This window comes from Chlorocebus sabaeus, chromosome 9, assembly GCF_047675955.1.
Source record: "Chlorocebus sabaeus isolate Y175 chromosome 9, mChlSab1.0.hap1, whole genome shotgun sequence".
NCBI lineage: Eukaryota > Metazoa > Chordata > Mammalia > Primates > Cercopithecidae > Chlorocebus > Chlorocebus sabaeus.
In genome coordinates this window covers 19,266,029-19,286,331 of record NC_132912.1, presented here as the reverse complement: position 1 = coordinate 19,286,331, position 20,303 = coordinate 19,266,029, and the positions used below count along the sequence as shown (strand labels likewise).

At 36.7% G+C, this 20,303-nt stretch overlaps 1 protein-coding gene across 1 annotated transcript in view; it reads right to left on the bottom strand.

The window, feature by feature from the left end:
• Positions 1–20,303, bottom strand: part of MALRD1 (MAM and LDL receptor class A domain containing 1) — a 687,535-nt gene that overhangs the window by 556,095 nt on the left and 111,137 nt on the right. Inside the window, exons 13-14 of the mRNA XM_008002435.3 lie at positions 14,190–14,363; positions 4,742–4,862 (exon numbers count right to left, since the gene is read on the bottom strand). Coding sequence (XP_008000626.3) covers positions 4,742–4,862; positions 14,190–14,363 — 295 coding nt within the window. The remainder of the gene's footprint in view (positions 1–4,741; positions 4,863–14,189; positions 14,364–20,303) is intronic.

Sequence of the window (20,303 nt, the reverse complement as noted above, 5' to 3'; positions counted from 1 at the left end):
TCTTCTTTACCAAATCTCTTGATATAGAAAAGATGCGCATAAGGTTTCTTGTGGGTCACAGAGCATGGCTGCTTGTCAATGTATTAGCACTCAGCAATGGCCCTGATTGTTCTGATCATTCTCATGTATGTTTTGAATGCAGAGGAAAGTGTCTCTCTAATTCTTTGTCCCACCACACTTCCGGAAAATGTCTGTGTTCCTCCATTGTCCTGACTCAAAACCACCTTGGTTTATACCTTGGGTATGGGTAATCAATAAGATGGAATGCTTATCTTGCCTTTCCTCTTGCCTTTTTTATTGTGTTCAATAGCACAGTTATTTAAATACTTCTGGAAAAGCTTATCCACCAACACACACCCTTCTTTTTTTCTTTCTTCGTCTTCTATATTACTTTTTCAGGGATGCTACAATAGTTTTAGTATTGTTTAAGTAGAATGCAGAAAGAATGGAGGCATTGTCCTGGAAAAAGACAAAATGAAAGGAGACTCTCAAAGGTGGAAAAATATATAGAACTAGACAGGGTCTACAGTTTTGTGACCACAGAACTATTTATTTGTACAGTATCATTTGAAATAACATTCGTAAGCATTATAACGCCTTCTACTGCTAGTTGTACTGAAATAGCAAGTGCTTAATAAGAATACTATGATGTTAAAAATAATATAATAAAGAAATGTTCATAATACATATATTGTGATAAGAAAACATGAGATCTACCTTCTTTTTTATGGGAGGGGTGGCAGACAGGGTCTCACTCTGTCACCCAGGCTGGAATGCAGTGGGTGTGATCTCAGCTCAATGCAACCTGCCCCTCCTGAGTAGCTGGGATTATAGACATGTGCCACCATGCCCTGCTAATTTTTATATTTTTAGTAGAGAGAGGGTTTTGCGATGTTGGTCAGGCTGGTCTTGAACTCCTGACCTCAAGTGATCCACCTACCTCAGCCTCCCAAAGCGCAGGGACTACCGGCTTGAGCCACCACACCCAGCCAGATCTACCTCCTTAACACATTTTTAAGTGTACAATACATTGTTATTGACCGTAGGTACCATGTTATACAGCAGATGTCTAGATCTTTTTCATCTATTCATCTTGTTTGCCTGAAAACGTATGCCTGTTGAATAGTAATTTTCCACTTCCTCTCCTCCCAGAACCTGGTTACCACAATTTTACTCTTTGATTCTAGAAACTTGACGATGTAGATACCTCATATAAGTGGTATCATGTAGTACTTATTTTTCTATGACTGGCTAGATACATCCTTGTTCCTGTGTTTTGAGCTCTATCCTGCATTTATTTCAAATGTTATACTCTGGCACGGCAAAACTGAAAGTTAGCAGGACGTTTTCATTCATCGCCTCTAGTTTAAAGCGAATCTGGTTTGTTCTCACAGGCAAGTCATTTCCATCACGAAGAGGTCTCTGTTCTGTCTTCATCAAACAATGCTCACTTGAGTAGTATGCACTTTACATTCAGAGAGTAAATATGTACATATAAATATTTGCCGAAGGAGTCAGTAATGCACTCACAGCAATTAGTTTCATGTGCTCCCTTTGGGCACTCAGGTGGAAAATCATGGATCTTCCTAGATGAAATACAACCTGCATCCTCACCTGGCACAAATCTGGCTTCAAAATTGGGATTAAGAGCGTAAAACAGGCTCTCTCCCTTTAACAAATAAACAGAACGCATAATTGTTTCATCAACACTAGCTTTTAAATATTCTGAAGGAGAAGCAGCTTGATTAAAGGTGAAATCAAAGCAGTACTTGCGATTTTCATCATGTGAACTGTGAGCAGAAAACTACAGCTCGAAGATTGCTTTGAAGTGGTGTGGCCATTTGTATGCCAATTAAATATTTCAAAAGCTTCAAGTCCTGTACAGGGTCTGGGTAATCTGGGTAACTCTTTGGCCATTCTGCTCCATACATATAACAATGTACTGTCAATGGAGCATGGCACGTTTTTAAATATTCCTTTCAGTTTCTCTCCATAAACTTCTGCCCATTACTAATACTGAATTCCACAAATGAGATCCTATAATTGTCAACTGGACATATTTGCAAAAACAGTAAGAAACCCTTTTTTTTTTTCCTTTGTGTACATCCATTGATCTTTCAGGAATCATTCATGTAATTTGTCCTAATTAGATATATAATCAATTCAACTGATCTGCCGTTCACATAGAAGCACGCATCCGTGAATCCTGAGTGAATTTATGAAAAAGAACTCTCCATAAGCAAGAACAAGTAGTCTCAATAACTTTAGCTAAGGTTAACTTTAGGAATGATTTAAAACCTTTAACCACACGTTTGTCTCGGTAAGAGCTCAGGAAAGGCTACCCCAAAGTACATTGAACTGAAGGAGATCGGGAGGTACCCCAGGAGCAAGGTCACTCTGATCTTCCCTGACCTTTCTTTGTGAGCGCTGGTCATAAAGAAATTATCTAGCTTATCTTGCCTGAAATTAGGTAACAAGAGCCTCATTCTAGAGGGGTCCTTCCCTGTTCCCAGGGGGGGAGAAATTCTACACAAAGGAGTCAAGGAGACTCTGAACACAGAGGCTTTGCTAAATTTCCCTGTTCAGTCTGTTACCATTGGATCATACCCTTTTGTCCAGTCACATTTCAAAATGGTTGGTTGTTCTTCACCAAAACCTAGCAGAAAAATACACAGTTTTCTGACTAGGAAAAGGGCATGAAAAGCAAATAAAAATGAAAAAGTAAAAGAAAACACATGGTTTTCTCTGGGTCTTTGCCTCTTCATTTCTGAAGGCTCCTGTGTCAAGTAAAACTTTGATAAACAAATTGGTTATGCTTTTCCCCCTATTAAACTGTCTTTCATTCTGGGAGTGTCAGCTGTGACCCTTATGATGGGTGAGGAAAGGTTTTTGTCACACCTTTCTGTCCCTACACCTCCAAGTACTACATTACAAGGGAATGCTCTTCAATGTCAACTTTAATGCCGTTCAGCTATTGCGATTCTGGTGATGTGGTATTTCATTAGGAGAAAGAAAATCTTTAATTAAACAACAAAAATAAGGTAATCCTGTTTAAACCTTAAAAACTAGTAAAAGTTTGTTTTGTTTTGTTTTTTCCCTGAGACGGAGCCTCGCTCTGTTGCCCAGGCTGGAGTGCAGTGGCGCGATCTCGGCTCACTGCAAGCTCCGCCTCCCGGGTTCACGCCATTCTCCTGCCTCAGTCTCCCGAGTAGCTGGGACTACAGGCACCTGCCGCCACGCCTAGCTAATTTTTTGTATTTTTAGTAGAGACGGGGTTTCACCGTGTTAGCCAGGATGGTCTTGATCTCCTGACCTCGGAATCCGCCCACGTCGGCCTCCCAAAGTGCTGGGATAACAGGTGTGAGCCTCTGCGCCTGGCCGAACTCGTGAATCTTTAAATGAATCATTAAATCTGCTGCTCTGCACTCTTCAGTGTCTATCAGAATCATACACACACACACGTGCACACACATGCACACACATGCACACATGCATGCACACATGCACGGACACGCACATACGCAAACATACAGGCACACGTGCACACATGCACACACACACTTGCATGAACACGCACTTGCATGAACACATATTTGCATGAACACACACACACAGAGCTTAGAATGGTCTATTATGCATGCAGAACACGCATTCTGAAAAAAGTAAATGCACCTTAACCCAATATAAGTGAGTACCTAGAAATATACAATCTCTCGAATGAAAGATGTCTTTAATAAAGGACCTTTAATTAAAAATTCTTGAATCTTCGTCTCAATCCAGAATCATGTGCCCCAAATTTTTCTTGATAGTCCATTCAGCTCCTGTAAGAATGCAACTGTTCCACTCACTAAGTATGTTGTGTAAGTAAATATAACTCAGGAATATACACTATGTCTGATTTTCACATGCAAATATTTTCCACAGATATAGATTAAGAAAAATAAAGTGTGACACTTTTCAGAAAACATTTTTTTAATATTGTCTACTTATTCATTCAGATCTGAGGGTAGGAGTGGTCAGAGAGAAACATCAATTAGTACTGGGAAGAGAAAGTAACCGAAGATACACTGTAAAATCTTTCAGTGTGTACACTGATCCCAGAATCTAAATAATGATTAGGTTTTAAAATACATAGTTGCCTATATGAGATTCATTTTTATGGCACCATTTCTGGCCTTTAATTGATATTCTCTCCAAAAAATTTAGTCAAAGAATTAGACAAACTCCATCTGTGATTTGAAAATATTAAATTTTGAATAGAAACACAGAATTTTAAGGTCCAGTTTTAAATTTTTGGTTGGCCTTACATCATTTTTCCAAACACAACGTTTTTGGTTTTTTTGAACTCCTGGGTGATTCTTAAATATGAATACTATTACATGCTCATTTGAAGTTCTGAATAAAATTAATGGAGATGTGAATATTTAAAAAGTGTATTTAAAACATGCAAAACAATTATAATTTTTTCATAACATTTATAATTTAAATATTTGGACGTAATAATTTCAGCTGCAAGCATAGAACATTTTCCGTATTACTGGAAGACAGGGCTAAGGACTAGACTATGATAGACCAGATGTTTACCATTTTAAAAATGTATATATATCTTAGGTTTCAAGAACAGGTGATATAATCCACATGCTGTATTAGGTATTCGTGACTCTAACATATTTTATATTTTGATATTGAGAAGAGCTTAATTCAATGTTTAAAATAGCAACAGTGACAAGGAAAAACTTACATTTGCTTTGTGTACTGGTCCTTGGTAGTGATTTATAGGAAATTTCACATTCCTGGGATACACTGATGTCATCTAGAGCAACAGTAGCATTTGACGAAAAAACAGTAGCTTCCAAAATTAACTATAATTACAGAAAGATAAAACTGTTAAAAACACATCACAAAAGTAATGTCTTACAATCGTATTTCTTTGTGTAGAAATACATCTGTCCCATTTCCCAATCTAATTTTAGAAACCTGTTCTGACCAGAACATCCTAATTTAAATTTATAAAGCCATAACTGCTTTGACAGCATCTTATGTAACCTTAATGCCAAAGGTAACCTTGTTTCAATTAAAAGTGGTAACATTCATCATTAATGAAGAGATCTCTTCCCATTGGAGCCATTAAGAGTCATATGCATTTATAATGAGCTCTTTGGAGCAGTCAACTGTGTGGCTTACAACTCAATTTAATTGAGATATGAATTCATTTGTAATGAGTGTGCTGGAGGCAATGATTTATTTCCATATTAAAATATTTAAGTATTATATACATACATAGAAACATAATATATATTATATACATACACAGAAACGTACTCAACGTAGTAAAGCACACATCAATAACCACATATACACTGGTTGATAATATTCATATGCTCAAGCACTCAGAGACATCTATTTAAGTTTAATTTATTCCAACACTCTGAATAATGTCTGATTTAATTTGTTTTCTTTCTTGTTAATTACTCCTATTATTATGCTGTTATTCCAAGAAAAGAGAGAGAGAGAGAGGAGGGAAAGGAAGAAGTAATTTATGCCTGGAATCTTATGAACCCATATAGTGGACCACCAGTCCAGGACACAGACAGAAGGTACATCTCTATCTTATCAGGGAGGGTCTCTAATCTCAAGGATCATTAAATTTACTTGTGCCAGGGCTCAGAACATGCTATCCCAAAATATAGCACCTTGGAGTCACTCTCCGACTTCCCCTCTCTTCTCTTTGTGAAAGCCAGATAAAAAGCAATTATCTGGCTTACTTCTCCTCAAAACAGGTCATAAGAACCTCATGTAACTGGTGTCCTACCCTATCTATACCTGGATGAAACAGACACTACACAGAGAGGCCAATAAAGATCTCTGCTCAGTTCTCTCCAATTTATTACAATGAGATAATACTCTTTTTGTCCATTTATATTTCTTCATGAGTGTCCACTCATCTTTGAACCTAAGCATAAACATAGAGAGTTTTCCCTGGTCTTTGGGCCTTTGTTTATGAAGGCCCCTATGTCACATAAAATGTTAATAAATTTGTTACTTTTTTTCCTTTTAACCTGTCTTTTGTTATAGGGGTTCCAGTCATGCCCCTTGTGATGAGTGAGAAAACGATATTACTTTTTCTCTCTTACACTTGGTATGACACATTCACTATACTATATCATAAATGCTGTATAAGAAATAAGTATAAGATACTAGGAGACTCAAAGAAGACAATTCATTCTTTTTGCCAATAATGAGAGTTTGGGAAAAGATTGGATGGAGAAGTAATAGCCTCCATGATACCAAATTTTGTTGGGCAAAATATTTTACCTCAAGAAACTGAGGCAGCAATTTCAGCAAAAACACCGAGATGAGAAAGTGCATGGTGTGTTTAGAAAATGTTGATGGGTGTCAAATGTCCATCAATCATGGACTGGATTAAGAAAAGGTGGCATACATACACCATGGAATACTATGCAGCCATAAAAAAGGATGAGTTCATGTCCTTTGTAGGGACACGGATGAAGGAAATCATCATTCTAAGCAAACTATCGCGAGGACAGAAAACCAAACACCACATATTCTCACTCATAGGTGAAAACTGAACAATGAGATCACTTGGACACAGGAAGGGAAACAACACACACCGGGGCCTGTCGTGGGGTGGGGGGAGGAGGAGGGATAGCATTAGGAGATATACCTAATGTAAATGATGAGTTAATGGGTGCAGCACACCAACATGGCACATGGATACACAAGTAACAAACTGCATGTTGTGCACATACATCCTAGAACTTAAAGTACAATAATAATAATAATAATAAAAGAAAATGTTGATGGGTGTTATAGGAGTATAAGATTTTAAGAGAACAACAAATGAATCAGATAATAGATGGAGAGGAAAATTTCATGAGTTGGTACAGCTCAATTGGATAGCAAGTAGATAGCATCTATTAAAAAAAAATTGCATAGACCATAAAAATTGAGTTAATTTCTTGGCATTTATCCTAGAGAGACATTCAAAAGTATACACATGAAGGCCTGTGAAGGAATGTTTAATTCAGTGCTGGTTTTGATGACAAATGACAGGAAAGAACTTACATGTGAATCAATCAATAGTGAGAAATACTATACAAGTTAAAAATAACATCTATCTACATGTGTCATTATGGAAAGAAATTTAACATGTGTTTGGAGTAAAAAATTAAGTTACAGAAAAATATTATAGTATAATATTACTTAGGCTGAAAACATCCAACCGTTCAGATTTCCAAGTATATGTGGTACATTCATACATGTTAAGTAAATAGAAAATGGACTGGAAGTAAAAATAAATTGTTATCTATAAATACCCAATACAAAATCTATGGTGGGTGATGAGGATAGTCAGCAGGGACTGTTGCTTTATTTGCAATTTTTGATATTTTAATGTAATGTACATAATAATAATTTTTAAGATTCTGATTAGAGATGGTTTCTGTAGAATCTTTTTTTTTTTTTTCTTTTTTTTTTTTTTTTTGAGACGGAGTCTCGCTCTGTCACCCAGGCTGGAGTGCAGTGGCCGGATCTCAGTTCACTGCAAGCTCCGCCTCCCGGATTCACGCCATTCTCCTGCCTCAGCCTCCCGAGTAGCTGGGACTACAGGCGCCCACCACCTCGCCCGGCTAGTTTTTTGTATTTTTTAGTAGAGACGGGGTTTCACCATGTTAACCAGGATGGTCTCGATCTCCTGACCTCGTGATCCGCCCGTCTCAGCCTCCCAAAGTGCTGGGATTACAGGCTTGAGCCACTGCGCCCGGCCGGTTTCTGTAGAATCTTAACCAGCTAAGAAATATAGCCTTCATTCCAGAGGCAGAAAATAACAGGTTTTGAAAAAGGATCTTGGTAAAACATACACAAGTATTGTACTTTAGAGACATATTGTGTTTAATACCATTAAGTGATTGTGATTTTTTTGGACAGCTTTATGTTTGAAAGAGTTTTTCTAAATTTGTTATTATAATACATCTCGCATTGATGTCCATTAAAATAGAAGCTTAATTCTTCAGACTCCTTAGACAAGCATTTGTTGACCATCATATTTGAAGGTCTGTGCTACTCAAAGAAAACTGGAGGAAAAAAGCGACTGTTTGAGGCACTTCTCTATGCTCCTAAAAAGGTACCTGCTCACATTATTTGAATGGAATGGGTGGGCCCTGGGATGAGGTGAAGTAAAATGATGAAGTACTCTTTAAAATGTGGTTACATTATTTTACCTGAAGGGAACTACCAGGTTCCTTTAGATATTCATAGTAAAATGGAAGAATAAATCCAACTTCAAAAGCCAAATAAAAGTAACATTAGTTCGTCTACATTTTGCTTACTTCTACATAATGAAATTCATAATTATACAATTAGAAATTGTAATTCTACCATTAATTAAAATCATACAAATTTTAAAATACAAGCAATTACTTCCTTCAAGAAATGTACGTTATACCTGTAAATAATGACCATTTCATGGCTTCAAAATCATCATGGTTGTTACTTTTTTTTTTTATTGCTGGTTTTAACCAAAACCACACACACACACACACACACACACACACAATGTGTGTGTATACATGTATGTGTGTGTGTATATAAAATGCTGTGACCAATTCCCTTTTGGAACACAGTCAGCATCAACTGGTAATCAGTAAGTGAGAAAGAGGTCACTCAGAAGAGCTGTTTCAGCCACGGATGGAGGAAGAGTGAAAACCTCATTTGATAAGATTCTCAAAGTAATTGGAGAATTTATATTTTAAATTAAATTAGATGACTCTCTCTTCTAAAACTATTTTCTGGGATCTTGTTGATTTTTGTTTTATTCAATTATATTACTCCCTTTAAGAACAAAACAATTTCTTGCTTTCAGGAACCACAAAAATTCATAAATGTTCACAATCAAGTGATTACTTTTTGTAAGTATAAAACTCAGGTGCTTTTCCAGAAAAATACACAATTAACACAGAAATCTTGTTTTCAAAAAAATAACAGGAGCAAAAAATGAATATGAATCCAAGAGAAAATAGAAATACAGTAAGAAGGAGTAGAGAGGAGTAGGAATATATTAATTTTTGAAGGATGATGATGGTATCAATAATAAGAGCAGCAGTCATCTTTTATTTAGCACTTACTACATGCCAGTCACATTCACTTGCTTTAATCCTGTGAAGATGATGCTATTTTCATCTTATTTTAAAGTGAAAGAAACAGATTATAGAAGTAATTGGTTGAGCATCACATGTCAAGTAAGAAAAATACGTAAGCTGAGCCATTAATGATTACACCATCCTGTGTCTCTCTAACAAAATAAAGAGATAACTGGGCTTTAGTGGATGCTGCAGAATAGGGCGGCCTGGAGAAACAAGATTGCATGCAGCTCTAAATTAAGCAGGCCAAGGACACAGCAACTTCACAGAGACTCGATCACCTTTTACTTTTGTGTTATGACTCTTACCCTTCACTGAATCATCAAATAATGTCAGGAAATTGTTATTGATTTATATCATTGACACCGATAAAGACAGAACATGGTATCCATCATTGTGGGAAATTTCACAAAAGGGTCATTTTAAAACGAAATCTAAAATATGATACAATTACATTTTAATGGGAAGCTCAAAGCAAGTAGAGCTACTTGAAATCAATGGACTACTCAGAAAAAGTGCCACCTTGAGATACGAAAACAGCACAGCAGTTAGGGGGAAAAGAAATATTAAAAGAATATATTTATGTGAAAAGTTGAACATACCAAGTGAGCAGGCCAAGTTAAAACAGGTTTGAAAACTACTATTAACTCTTTGGCCTAAATTTTTCCAATAAAACTCTCACAAGAAATGGAGGGAATAATGAAATGTCATTAATTTGCTGTTCTTACAGAATAAACAGTAAACCTAATTCTTTGCCAGCAAGAAGAGCGAATGCCCTACCTAATTAGGGGTGTTGATTTCCTATGAAACCCAAAGCAATATGTATTCTGTTATATTGTCTACAACTGACATCAAAAGAACCACACTGAATCAGAATTTCATGGCTAAAAGGGAACACAGAGGTCACATGATTTGATGTCTTTCTTCTTTCCAATATTTGGACTGGGTTACACTGTACTGTATAAATATGTTCAGAGCTCAGTCACATGGAACTGATGACTAGGCAATGACTAAGGTCACCCTTAAATGATTCAGGCTATTAACCTTAAATCCTAGCCTATTTCCAAGAAGACAAACTTTAAATATTTGAATATTTAAAAAGCTAGATTAACTATTTGTAGGTGTAATATCTTTTTCATTTGTTGTTGATAAAAGAACAAAGTAGAACTGTACTTAGCTAGAATCCTCACGTATATTTTCACATCTTTAAAAATACACTGATAGAAATCAGGTTAAAGCCAACATATTAGCATCTTTTTTTTTTTCAGAGGATAAGAAATGGGATGGAGAGACATACAAGGAAGACAAAAGTTGCATCTTCATGAGCAAACAAACTTTAACATTATAAGCAAATGAAATATTAACATTAGTTAATACTGAGGTGCATTTGAGTATTTGTTTCTCTCTGTATTAACTACTAGTTTGAAATATTTAATAGTAAATATATGCGATAATCGTGTATTGAATAGTACCATGTATATATCTGTGCCAGTGTATCTATTTATTTATATTGTGTGTGTATAAAATCCAGACTAATTCACAACAGAACGTCAATACAAGTCCACAGTTTCTTATCTAAAGTCTTTGGGGCCAGATGAGTTTTGAAATGTGAATAGCTTAGAGCTGAGAATGGTAACATAACACTGAGAGTGTTTATTACATGATACCCTCTGGGACATTGGGGGCAGCACTGTCAAATCAAACCTATCATGAAAGGAGCTACCTAAAGGCCTCGGCAGCTTGAGTTTTGCTTCTAAACTCATTTTTAAAAAGCTTATTGCTTTCCAAATTTAATTTTCTAAATTGCTGATTAGATATTATAGGGCCGTCGTGGCCTTCTTGAGAGTGAAATTTGAGGGAATTTTTTTTTTATTTTTCTTTTACTCATCTGTAGTTTCCAAAATAAACATGTGCTGTAGCCAACTCATAACTGGATTAAGTGGGGAGACACAGAGGAAAAATCTTAGCTTCTCTGGGTTGAATTAAACATGACTGAGACCTTGAAAGAACTCAGCATTGAGGCTGATTGGAGAGAAAAAGCAACACAAGGTGCTGAGCCACCAGCAGGGGGATGAAGGGAGAGGGAACAACAGGGCTGGGTTAGAAACCCTCATACATCCATTGCAACAAAATCACAGAATCTAACCAAACCACTGCCTATCTACAAACTAGTTAATATGCCCCCCAGATAATAAGAAATAGTATCCATTTGCACTGCAAAGCAAAATCATTACTATATCCAAAAAGGAGAACATTAAAGAGAAAACAAAAACTGCATTCACTGAAACTCTTCAGTAATGGTGATGGGTCAATGAGAGCTTCCAGCTGTAGACAGAAATGGCATGTACTTCAACTCATATTTCTAAATTATCTACTGCTAGAAAGGACATTCTGTTTTCTTCTCAATATGTCAATTAATGACAAACTCTGAACGATCTTCTTGGTGAGTTTCATTCTAACTAAAAGCAAACTGAATGAAAACAATTTTCTATAGAATATAAATGCAGGAGGCAAAAGATCAAATTGTTCTGATTTCACTGCCCTGCTCCTTGCAATGGAGATTGACACCAAAATGATTTCATGACCAGCCTGTGTGTCAAATGCTTCCCAATTAAGAGCTGCTAGTATTCATGATGTCTTTTTCCATTAAATATGAGAATAGAATAAATTGATCTTTGAGAAGGGAAGTTGGAGACTGTCACTGAGTGAAGAGGCCTTTAATGATTGAGCCTAGAGTTCTGATCAAGCAGAAATTCCCTTTTTAAAACAGAGAATACTAACATTTATTGAGTGTCTACTATTTCCAGACAATATCCAAGGAATAACCACAGCAATAAAAATAGCTAAATCCCATGTCTATGCCAGATTCGCTTCCACGTGCTTTACAAGTATACACCATATAATCCTCACGATAACTCTATAGAGAACAGTAATTGATTACAGTTGATGCTTATTCCCTATTCTTCCTGCTTCCATGGGAAGGCAGTTCCCTGTCGTAACATTGCTGTTACTTACCCCTCACTCCGTGGCAGAAGGAAGATTTAGCTGACTGTGAAGTTAGAAGAGTAACCTGGGGGAACTCAACTTATCCTCCTCTCCCATTCAACACCCCCTGTTGGGAGCCAGTCTGTCCTCAGGAGGCATGCATTCTGATATTAATCTCTGGCTAATGGTAAGAGACTTCCCCTAAAGTATGAGCTCTATATTTCTCCAGCACAGTCAGTTGTTCTCTGGGTAATTCTATTTATTCTAAGATCAAGCATTATTTTAAATAAGTGACTCTACATTCTAAAGCCATCTGCTCCAAAATATGTATTCTCTACCCGTTTAACTTCTATATTTATCTCAATTTGTTCAGAAATGAGGACGAGATGACCTTAAAGCCCCTACTATTATCCTCACACCCTACTAGTGAAAGAGGCATAGAAGACTTGGGTAACTTGTCTGTGATCATACACTTTTTTGTCTTTGTTTTTTTAAGATGGAGTCTCACTCTGTCACCCAGGCTGGAGTGCAGTGGCGCCATCTCGGCTCACTGCAACTTCCACCTCCTGGGTTCAAGTGCTTCTCCTGCTCCAGCCTCCCGAGTAGCTGGGACTACAGGTGCGTGCCACCACGCTCGGCTAATTTTTTGTAGAGATGGGGTTTCACCATGTTACTCAGGATGGTCTCGATCTCCTGACCTCATGATCTTCCTGCCTCAGCCTCCCAAAGTGCTGGGATTACAGGCATGAGCCACTGCAACCAGCCGATCATACACTTTAACTTGAACCCAAGGTTCCAGAGCCCATGTTCATGGCTGCCATTTTAGCTATATCATCTTTAATATTCAGACTCCTCTGGGGTATTGCTTTTATCATCACTGATTTTCACACATTAGGAAATTTGACGCTCAAAGACAATATTTACACAGTCACTTAGCAACCAATGAGCAGAGCAGAGACTAAAACTCAGACCACCTGACTCCAAAACAGTGTGCTTTCCATCATATTCCACTCCATCCAATCTAGTTTACAAAATTGCTCTTTTCAAATGTCATCCAGAAGACTTATGTACAGGAGAGTAGAAATTAGAATGCCCATTTGACAAGATACAATTGCCTTCTTTTATTATTATTTTTTATTAATACATAGTTGTACATATTTAAGGGGTAAATGTGATATTTTGATACATGCATACATTGTGTCATGATCAGATAAAGGTAATTAGGATATCCATCACCTTACACACTTCTCATTTCTTTGTGTTGGGAATGCTCCAAATCTTATCTCCTAAATATTTTGAAATACACAATAACTTGTTATAGTTGCCTACTGTGCTATCAAACACTAGAGCTTATTCCTTCTAACTACAATTTTTAACCACTAACAAACCTCCCTTCCTAACTTCCTCCTCCCCACCACCCTTCTCAGCCTCTAGTAACCACCATTCTTCTCTCTGCCTCCATGAGATCAACTTTTTAGCTCCCACGCGTGAGTGAGAACCTGCCATATTTGTCTTTCTGTGCCTGGCTTATTTCACCTAATATAATGTCCTCCACTTCCCAAAGGTGGATAACATTCTCAATGTTACCAGGCAGCAGAAAGTGAGACAATAAGATTAATATATTACAGCCCAAGTCAGATTTTATTTTCACTACATCATATAATCCAACGTCTTTACTTCGAAAAAGAAATCACTTTAAGGTACTCTTCTCTCTGGCATCTTATTCATTTCTTATCTCCACTTTTGCTACTATTCTACACATACTTCTTGAGCGCATAGTCAAAACAATCTCTCTACTCATCCCAGATCGTGTGTTTGATCTCTGAATGTGTTTGCTTCATTAATGTTGAATAAATTCATGAGCTATGTGTACTATTTTGTTATCTGAAAGGATTAGCATTAAATAAGTGTCTTCTGTCGCGTTGTATTAATTTCTTATGCGCTTACCTGAAAAAGTATGAGCTATATGTGTTATATTGTTATCTGAAAGGATTAGCATGAAATAAGTGTCTTCTGTTGAGTGGTATTAATTTCTTATGTGCTTACCTGAAAAGGTAGAGTAGATTCTCCCGCTTTTGCAATGAGATCAATTTTTGCGTGGTTCCACTGAGATTCAGAGAATCTGATTATTTTGCCTTGCTTTTGCAAGTTTCCATCTAGAGATGTTCTTGTAAAAACTGAGAGATGTGAATGTTGAGACAAATGATACCAAAACTGCACCTGTTGAAAACATATTTTCAATTATATAAATATTCCATTGACCTGTCTCTGGTAGTTTTTCCTATAATTTGAAATATTCATGACCTCAGGTGATCTGCCTGCCTCCCATCTCTACTAATAATCCAAAAATTAGCCAGGTGTGGTGGTGTGCGCGTGTAATCCCAGCTGTTTGGGAGGCTGAGGTAGGAGAATCGTTTGAACCCAGAAGGTGGGGAGGTTGCAGTGAACTGAGATCATGCTGTTGCACTCCAGCCAAGGCAACGAGAGCGAGACTCCATCTCAGAACCAACAACAACAACAACAAACTATGTATATATATTCCAAACAACTTCAGTGTTAAATATAATCTTCTCAATTCTCCTTTCCCCCAGATGTGTAACCCAGTCATGGCAGTACTATTGTTTCCATGGAAGTTTCCAGAATCCTTCTCTGGATTCTTATAAATCTGGGAGGTACACGTTGAGACACAACATTAAAAATCAAGTATCACTATACATACTTGATGTTTCAAACAAGAAAAAGTTTCCTTAAAAATTATTTTTAGTTTAATTTTAAAAACTGTAATTAATACTTTATACTAATTTAGTCTCTGTGGTAACATTATCAAATTACTTGGAAGCTCACAGGGTACTGTTAATGAATAATTGAGCCAAGTAAGACAACATTCTTTGAGGGCAGGGAAGCTTAATCATTTCACTTCCTATTCACCATCAAGAATAACACAATCTAAAGGTTTGATGGCTTAACTACATACTAAAGAGAATAGAGACGATTATTCCAGGTGCTGATAGCAGTAGCCCTAAAATGAAATTCCATACTGTTACTGATTCAACCAATATTTACTGAACACTTTCTAAGTACCTGGAGCTGTATGAGGCAAAAATTAATTCCCTCAATGTTGTTTGGATGATTCATTCTGTAAAATATGCCCACAAAACCTCCATTAAAACAACTTCAGATATGCTGCAGTCAAATTTTTTTGCTTCTTCTGATTATCACATAACAGGTCCTAAGGCTGTATGTTTTAAAGAAAAACCCAACATTTAAAGATAAGGTCCCTCAAAAGTGGAACATTTCTCTTTAGATTGAGTGATATTTTTTCAGGTTCGTTATATTTTAAATTCTTCTTAAAAAATGTTTTCTTATTCATCATTGTGCTTTTATACTGATACATGGACAGATACTAGTGTATATATAGGCAAACCATGCATTTCACTGTTGAGACCCAATTCCAGTGATGAATGTTGACCAAAAAAGATGTTTTAAATGCTTTTAAAAAAAAAAATTTTTCATTTCATAACATCAAGCATTCTATTTGGCACAAATTTTTATCAATGTCTACTTAATTGTGACCACCTGATTTAAAAATTCTGATTGTTTAATTTCATTTTTGATTTTATTACTGTACTTACCTTAATTCACACCTTGACACGTAAGTTAGAAACAAAAATAATGGAAATGTTTAATTAAATTCCATGGAAAGAGATGATTCATGTTTCTCAACTGCAATTAAATTTTAGATCCCTGCTGTAAGTTTCACTATGTCCCAAGCTTGTAAATATGCAAAACACAGCTTGAAACCTAGTTGTACAAGAGATGTGCATGTCCCATTAGAATTTCGAGCTGTCAAACTGTCACTCAGTACATCACCAGTGTGAAGTTATTTTAATAGTGTATTAAGTATAAATGCCAATGGGATCCATATTCAATGGGATAAGAGCTTGGAACTTATATATAATTTACTTTTTTTACAGAATTTGCATTATGGGGACTTAAATTCTTAAGTTATTAGATACCAAGAAATGTTCCATTATCTTTTCAATTTCTGAGGGTGAAATCACTGAACAAAAGTTATTGATACAGCTCACAATTTTTTAAAATTGATTGTTTTTTCTATTTACTTTTAGGTTCAGGGGTACATGTGAAGATTTGTTACATAGGTAAACACATGTCACGGGGGCTTGTTGTACAGATTATTTAGTCACCCAGGTACTAAGCCTTGTACCCAACAGTTATCTTTTCTGCTCCTCTCCCTCCTCCACCCTCCCCACTAAAGTAGACCCCAGTGTCTGTTGTTTTCTTCTTTGTGTTCATATGTTCTCATTATTTAGCTCCCAACTTGTAAGTGAGAACATGTGGCATTTGGTTTTCTCTTCCTGTGTTAGTTTGCTGAGGAAAATGGCCTCCAGCTCCACCCATGTTCCCACAAAAGACATGATCTTGTTCTTTTTATATGGCTGCATATTCCGTAGTACATATGTACCACTCTTTCTTTATACAATCTGTCATAGATGGGCATCTAGGTTGATTCCATGTCCTTGCTACTGTAAATAGTGCTGCAATGACCATTCACATGTATGTGTCTTTATGATAGAATGATGTCTTATTTCTTTTTATTTATTTATTTATTTATTTATTTATTATTGAGACAGGGTTTCACTCCAATTGTTCGGGCTGGAGTGCAGTGGCATGTTCGTGACTCACTGAAGCCTCAACCTCCCAAGCTCAGGTAATTCTCCCACCTCAGCCTCCTCAGTAATTGGGACTACAGGCATGCACCACCACGCCCAGCTATTTTTTTTTTTTTTTTTTTTAATTTTCAGTAGAGATGAAGGTTTCACCATGTTACTCAGACTGGTCTTGAACTCCTGGACTCAAGCAATCCACCCACTTCACCTGCCCAAAGTGCAGGGATTACAGGCGTGAGCCACTGCCCCTGACCTACAGTAGAATAATTTCTATTACTCTGGGCATATATACCCAGTAATAGGATTGCTGGGTGGAATGGTAGTTCTGCTTTTAGCTCTTTGAGGAGTTGCCATACTGTTTTCTGCAATGGTTGAACTAATTTACACTCCTATCAACAGTGTATAAGTATCCCTTTTTCTCCACAACCATGCCAGCATGTTATTTTTTGACATTTTAATAATGGCCATTCTGACTGGTGTGAGATGGTATCTCATTGTGGTTTTGATTTGAATTTCTCTAATGATCAATTTTAAGTTATTGATACAAGCTGTGATTTCACACAAGCAGTACTCAAGTATGCAAACTCTGTGCCTCTCAGCCTGGTATATGCCAGTAGCAGAACACTAAACCTTAAACTCCAAATCATGAAACATGTCATAAATTCCTCACAGAACTTATTATAGTAATTTGTGTTTTCCAGGTATTCAGTTCATATGTATTGGGGAAAAAAGAAGAAATGAGTGGACTGTTAATATCGGTGCTTAAGTAAATGCCTGTAAACATTCAGAAATATATATAGAGAGAAAATAGAGAGAGAGAGAGAGAGAGAGAGAGAGAGAGAGAGAGAGAAGAGAGGAAGAAAGATAATCTGTTCTATGTCAAAAAATGTATAAGGCATTATGGGTCCTTAGGGACCTTTGAGTCTTTTGGAGGAAGAGTGGCAAAAGAAAATGAGCATTTAATTATAATGAGCATAACTACAGAAGTGTGAAAATAGGGTGGCTATTAAATTTAAATTAATTAAAATGAAAATGAAAAATTCAGTTTCTCAGTTATGTTTTTGTTGTTGTTGTTGTTGTTGTTGTTGTTGTTGTTGTTGTTGTTTTTGAGACAGAGCTTCGCTCTGTTGCCCAGGCTGGAGTGCAGTGGCGAAATCTCGGCTCACTGTAGCCTCCGCCTCCCAGGTTCAAGCAATTCTCCTGCCTCAGCCTCCTGAGTAGCTGGGACTACAGGCACGTGCCACCACGCCCGGCTACGTTTTGTATTTTCAGTAGAGATGAGATTCCACCATGTTGGCCAGGATGAACTTGATCTCCTGACTTTGTGATCCATCCTCCTCAGCCTCCCAAAGTGCTGGGATTACAGGCATGAGCCACTGCACCCGGCTTCTCAGTTATGTTTTAAATGTTCAATAGCTAGCTCTATGTAGCTAGTAGCTACTATACTTAACATAGGGGACATTGTCCATCATCCCAGAATGTCGCATTAAACAGGTCTGCAAAGCATGTAAGTGAAAATGACACCAAACATTCAAATTTTATTTACTACTTGATCAGTTTTAAAGGAAATTTTCTTGACGCATGCCTGAATCATTCAAAAGCAGTTAAGTAAAATATTAACAAAAAGGGCTTGCTTTTATTTTTCTTGGGTCTCCACTAAGGCAGATTTTATATATAGTATGACTATATTCAAGACTTTGAATCAATGCACTCAAGAGAATTTCATGTGGTTAAAAAAGTTTCCAACAAAGCAGTTCTTTTTGAATATTGAAGACAAAAATGGAAGCTCCAATTATTTTAGTTTTAATTGTATTCTTATGATTTTAAATTATTTCTATTTTTAAAGTATCTAAATATGTATGTATTAAATCATATATTTTACTACTAAAGGAAAGAATATCTGGTGATTTACAGCAGTTATTGTATATGGGTAAGTACCTAAGCTGGAGAGGGGGTGACAGTCTTAGTTCCATTGGCTCTTGTTTCTGTACAGTGCCTCTGGGGCCTTGGACTCTCTGATACTTAAGTCTGGGACACCCAAGGTGTCCCAGGTCATGATTCAGAAGTTTAAAATGACACCCAAGGTCATGATTCAGAAGTTTAAAATGATTTCTTCCTTATTTTTCTGTTTTCTTTTCTTTTCTTTTCTTTTTTAATTTTGATCATCTCTTGTTGAAACTCTCCTCTTCAAATTTTCTGCCAATTTTTTCAACTTGCCTATGGCCTTTGTTCTAATTCCTTCTCAATCTCAGAGCTCCTTGGTCAGATCTTCATGGACATTGTCTATTTTATTCCAAACCCTCAGCAAACTCTGCCTTCTCTGCTTCACATCAGACCCTTTATGCCTTCCTCAGTCTGTTTATTGCCACACTTATTGCACCTTTATAAGATCTAGAATACGAAGATACAGAAGAACAAGCGTAGCCAAAAAAGCAAAATAAATAAATGGGAGAAATGGAAAAAAAAAAAAAAAAAACAAGCTAGGATATCTACAGCTGCTCAAAATTCAGCTAGGAATAAGTATATATTGAAAGAGGGAATCATTCATCACATACATAAACACACAGACACACAAACACATCCCTCACCATTACCATAGTGATTTTTATGGCTCCTAGTCAATTACACTTTTTCCTGGGCATTCTTTTCCTGAACAAGCTTACATTGAGGTTTAGAATCTTCAATAAAACAGAATCTGTTTTTCTAGTTTAAATGATTAATCTTCAGGTGCTTTGATGAACAGAGTGGAGAGAGAGCACCTGCTCGCCCTTTCCTCTGTAGACCGTCGCTTCCTTTAGAATCCATCAGCTATTGTAACATTGATCTTTGGATTAAACACGATGACCAGGGACTAGAGCACAACTGCACCATTCCAGGACATGCTCCAAAATTATTTTTTTTTCTTAATTGTTCTTTGACTCGAGTTCATTGTCCTACTTTGGGGACATTGTAAGACATGGCCTTTGAAAACTCTTCGAGATTTGTAAATAGAGTATTATTATTATACTGGACTTACCCTCTTGCAGCTTGGAGCATTTTACACTGAATTGCTATCAGTATCCCCCACTAAACTACATTTTATTAGAGCAAGTATGTGTTTAGGTTGGTGCCATTATATTCCCTGCATCAAGGACTATGATCAACACACAGTAGATAAGCAATATATATATGTTGGATCGTAGGCATAATGTTTACTTTGGTATCATAGCAAGCACTCAGAGGAGAAGTCTCAGAATAACTATTTTTAGTTTTGTTTTTTTCTTTTTACTTCCTTGAATCTGAACCACATGTGGCCCTCTCTTCATTGGCAGACTCAAATGTGTAGGCTGGCCCTAATAAACCTTACTTTGGGATCCAACCCATCTCTGGTTTCATCTACCTTTGTCCTGATTTTCTCATTCATATTTGTAAAACAATCTATGGATTATCTTTTACTGAAGGAATATTAATGTAATTGTAAAACAAGTTGGAG